The 5,039-nt window shown below is 38.4% G+C and overlaps 1 protein-coding gene across 1 annotated transcript in view; it reads right to left on the reverse strand.

Annotated features, from left to right (window-relative positions):
- Positions 1 to 4,645, reverse strand: part of LOC107093000 (galectin-8-like) — a 7,132-nt gene extending 2,487 nt beyond the window's left edge. The window contains exons 1-6 of the mRNA XM_015387770.1: positions 4,501 to 4,645; positions 4,238 to 4,326; positions 2,326 to 2,536; positions 2,138 to 2,257; positions 2,004 to 2,030; positions 1,782 to 1,870 (exon numbers count right to left, since the gene is read on the reverse strand). Of these exons, the coding sequence (XP_015243256.1) occupies positions 1,782 to 1,870; positions 2,004 to 2,030; positions 2,138 to 2,257; positions 2,326 to 2,536; positions 4,238 to 4,326; positions 4,501 to 4,539 (575 nt within the window). The 5' untranslated portion in view covers positions 4,540 to 4,645. The remainder of the gene's footprint in view (positions 1 to 1,781; positions 1,871 to 2,003; positions 2,031 to 2,137; positions 2,258 to 2,325; positions 2,537 to 4,237; positions 4,327 to 4,500) is intronic.
- Between the last annotated feature and the right edge of the window lie 394 nt (positions 4,646 to 5,039).

Raw genomic sequence — 5,039 nt, forward strand, 5'->3', positions numbered from 1 at the left:
AATTTCAAAGAAACTTAAATGGGGGGTAAAAAGGGGTGCATAGCATGTTCACATGAAGCTTCATGAATTGTGGGGATTGTTGAAGCAATTTGGCCAATTGGTGATCTCTATCCATTCACTGAATTGCTGATTGCCTGAAAAAGGTGAAGCCACCATCCTCCATGCTGGTACTCCCCACTCCCACAGACACATGCAGTTAAAATGCCCACATGTGCAGCATTTGGCTGCAAAAACAAGCAGTTTGCCGGCTGTAGGAAGACGTTCCACAGGTAATTTCCCTGTCAGGGTCAATATGAGCATACATACCTACATGTATAGTTTTTTCAAATGATCAGATTCTTGTTGTAACTAAGAGCAAAAGCGAAATATGAACTTGATGCTGCCTGTTATTTTACCAATTGATGTGATTTTGTTAGTTTAGAAAATGAAGCTCTGTGGAGTTATTAAACTGGTTCATTGAATTAGCTCTATTGCAAATCTGTCAGATTTGAAGGCTAATGCAGAGACACAGCATAAAAGTACTTGGCATTTTGCATGCACAACTTGCAAATAGAAAGATACTATAGCATTAATAGACATGTACTTGTAATTCAGTTTTTATGTAAATTCTAAAAACTGAAGAAAAAAAAGTTTTTGTGCCACTGCCATCAACACCATTGTTTATAGATGTTGGAGATTGGCCTGTTTTTTTCCAGTGTAGTCCTGTTTCTCTAACTGTGACTGGCTGGATGTGCTCTCCTTATCCTGGCTGTGTGTTTCCTGGCCTGGGCCGCCTTTTACAGCTGCTATTTATATCTCTGCTTCTGTCTCCTCGAACCCCAGTCGGCCTCTCCGATGGCCGCTCACACTGAGCCTGGTTCTGCTAGAAGTTTCTTCCTTTTAAAAGGGAGTTTTTCCTCTCCACTGTCGCTACAAGCATGCTTAGTGTGAGGGATTGCCTTCCAGTCAATGAGTCGATGCAATCAACTGGTTTTCCTTAGATAGAAAACTTTAAATCAATTTGAGATGACGTGTTGTGAATTAGTACTATATAAATAAACTGAATTGAATTGAATGTAATTACCATAACAATGTATTTTACATGTACATAATCAATTTAGCACTTTTGGCAAATCTGTATCATTATGCTCCAGACTTTATAAGGACTATGCAATGAGATGTGCCTATTTTTTTATTATAAGTTAAAGTAATCTACTTATGAAATGAAACAGCCAGTGTTTGTCAAAGTGATGAATTTATCTTTATTTTTAAAATCTTAAGTCTCCATGAAAATGAGAACATCATCTTTGTTCGACGCTTCAGCGCATAGTGTTTACACTGCGACTCGTCAAACTAGGGAGTACCAATATGGCGGCTGGTGGCTTCACTTAAACCCCGTACTACCAACAATCCAGTAAATAAATAGAGATCAGAGGTTTCAATGCCTCTTGAAGCTTCATCTCACAACTCTGGGCAGATTTTGTTGGATTGTAGCGATTTGACATGTAATGTTTAATTAAGTTGTACTAAAGTGTGTTCATGTTCACACACTTAATATAACAATATAGTAATTTGGGCGGGTTGTTGTGTGATGTGGCGGTTTTTAAACCTTGACTCTATCTGGCAACACCTATCTCAAGTTAACTTCAATGTAAGATGGATTTTATGCAAGCTTTATTTTAGTGTTTTAAACCAACAGTAATTACTCTGCACAATTGTGCACTACTTTGTGTTCATCATATATTCCCAGTAAAACACTGAAATTATCAGTTGTAGTGTGAAAAATCTGAAAATGTGATTACCTGTGAGGGTACAGGCTGACCTGTCCTTTAATGGTGATATGCTGCCCTGGGCTTAGTCCGTTGAGTATACTGCCTTTGTAAGGAAGACCCTGAAACGAAGATGTTAACTGTAACAAAGTCGTTTTTTCTCCAAGTGCATTCAGGAGGTGTAATCTGTCGTTTTTACTGCATCTTAAGAAATTAGGAAAAATTCTGGTGCTAAGAATTGAAGAGGAAACTCACCAAATCACCTGATTCTGAATATATTGCCTAATGGAAAAAAAAAAAACAGGAGGTTTTTAGAAATGATTTAGAATTAAAAAAAAAAAAAAAAAAAAGGGAAAAGGTGTGAAAATTAGAAACAGAAATGTAATTACTGAGTTTGGGATGTAGCCAATAGCGTGGACCCTGACATTCCCAGAAATAGAAAAGGTGTCGACCCTGATCAGAGGAATTCTGTGTTTGTATTCCAGCAGGTGATTCCCATTTACTGCCACCTGCAGGGAAAGCCATAAACACAATAAGTTTCTGTTTGTAAAGGTGAAGGAAGGTCAGGTTGGTTCACCTTAAAACCATTCTTGTGCACTAGAATGATGGTCTCGAATGGGGCACCGCGTTTGTAGGGCAGCTGGTGGAGAGCTTCCTCTGTACCCCACTCCTCCTGAAGCAGGGAGTTGCACACCACACGGGGGGCGTCGCTGAAACGAGGGCTGAAGTGGAGGGCGACGTCCGAGCGGGGTTTGGTGCTGCAACCGCATGACAGCTCCACCTGAAACCTGCAGATGGTTCAATTAAAAACCTGGTCAGACGGATACAGACATTCAAAACTCATAAACTTTTATTGATCTCACATTGGAGAAATTTACCTCTGCATTTAACCCATCCCCTTGGGGAGCAGTGGGCTGCCATTGTGGGGCACCCGGAGAATTATCAGGGGTTAAGGGTCTTGCTCAGCGATCAGAGTGTCAGTCTATGGGAATGGGATTTGAACTGACAACCTCAGGATTCCCAGCACTAAACTCTAATTACTAGGCCACCACTCAACATATAAAAAAAAAAAAAACTGAGGCTCAGAGTTTTACTGTTTGTTTTAAAACAGCAAGCATTTAGCAACTACTGTTTTCTGCAGCTGCTGGTCCGTTTCTGGCATCAATAAAGAGACTCATTAGATTCGCCCACAGTTTGAACAATGCAAGAGAACACTAAAGAGCTAAAATGAGATCTGTGGATGTTTACACACTGGAAAAGTCCTTTATGGAGTATTTAGAAAACTGAAAATAGTCATAAAAACAACAGAATTAACGGCCCATTATATTTTCTATTCTACATGTAATGAATCGATATGTGTTTGATTTACAGGAAATCCATATCTGCAATTAATTCAAAACAAATAGATCACAAAAGCCCAAAAAATATGATCATAATCAAAGATGAAGCATGTAAACATTAACTCTTTATAGGCCACTCAGTTAAATGCTTTGAAAATCATAATTTCAAGCCAATAGTGTTATTGGAATCCAGGACAAGACCTTATTACCTTTGTAACATTCAAAATATGGATATATTGATGGCAAAAATGAATGTCAATGTAAAAACAAGAAATGCCAACTTGCCCGTATATATTAAGTAAAATAACAAAAGTGCTTCTATAAGAAATTAATAAAAAATGTGAAAGAAACAATTTTTTTTTTTTTTTGGTACAACATAACCTTAGAGGTATTAATGCTGATACTGGCACTTTTTTTTTTTTGTTTATACACCTAGATATAATAGTTTACAAGGCTTGTTAACTTTTTAACTTTTCAATTAACTTTAAACTTTTTTTCTTGACTTGTTAACTTAATTAACAGTAGGTAATATATTATCCAAGGGCTCATCTAATTGGTCAAATGCCAAAATAAGATGTGCAGCCATGTAGCAGTATCTATGCTGAATGGCTGGAGATAGATCTTGTGCTTCTAGACTTTACTCAGGGACAGGTGGCTCCAAGGGGTATGCAAGCGACCAAAAACTGTAACTTGCCCTATAAAGGGTTAAGAGCATCCTTTAAAGCTGGAATCTCTTATGGTTAAAATGTGAAGTAATTACTTAGGGTTATTACCATTTTCCTTGCAATCAAATACTGAAGAGTGATACATTTTAGCCAATTGAATGTCCATAAATTAAGTGTGCATAAAATAGGAATTTACTTATTACAATAGAAACAGCAGGAGGAATTATAAATTCATAGCTCAAATTTTCTGTTAATTCAAGTTTCTTCAATATTTCTTTTAGTTCTGGTTGGTCTGTTGGCCACCACCACACCCCCACTCTTGACCAGATCTCATTTGTGATCCGGATCTTAATGGGTCTTTGCTGAATGAAGATTTAAAGAAAGAAAAATGTAATTTCTGTAGAGTTTTAAACATCTTGCATGAATGACCCTAAACAGATCTTTGACACATCAGGCAGACCTACAGGGTGATGAGGAGTCTCACCTGTCAGCATCTGGTGGCACAGCACCCTGGATGATGATGATCTCCCCTGGCTGCAGGCCTCCAGGTATGGGACCAGTGTATGGGATCACCTGAGGAGCAGGCTGAAGGTGAAACCTCTGCATGCACCTAAACTGACAGCATCACCTCTGCGCAACATCCCAGATCTAACACCCTGAGCGCAGGCAGATTATACATAGACTAAAGCAGCTGAGATTATAAATAGATTAAAGCAGCTGCGGCGCATCATGTGAGTCCACTCTTACCGGATCCAGAACAGTGTGCTTTGCGTTGGCCACAGACATCCTGACCCAATCGGCAGCGGCTGGCAGTGGGTGGTTTCTGCAGCAATCAGCGGCTGTTTTGGTCTCTGCTGCGCTACAAGCCGATGGCTCCAGCGGCCATATTTACTCCGAGCCGCGCATGCGCAAAGCCTACCACGTGACCAGAGGTAAACTTTTTGTTTTTTTTATTTAACAACAAATTATTTACATTTTTAAGTAGTAATCACTATGGAAGCCAGTTTCCGACCGCTGTAAAAAAAAAACAAATCTCATTATATTGAGTTACTATCTTATTATAATGAGATATATTTTTCAACGGGCGTCCATAACTCACCACATTTCTTTCTTACATAAAAAAAGAAAACAACATATATTATAAACTTAAATATTTCAAGGCAAAAGAGAAAAATGAATAAATTAAGTATTATTACAACCAATGGAAACATACAAAACTTAAGGTGACCAGAGGAAAACTACACACACTGGAAAGAAAAAAAACAACTAGAAATAAGTACACATTT

This window comes from Cyprinodon variegatus, unplaced genomic scaffold (genome assembly GCF_000732505.1).
Source record: "Cyprinodon variegatus isolate N-32 unplaced genomic scaffold, C_variegatus-1.0 Scaffold403, whole genome shotgun sequence".
NCBI lineage: Eukaryota > Metazoa > Chordata > Actinopteri > Cyprinodontiformes > Cyprinodontidae > Cyprinodon > Cyprinodon variegatus.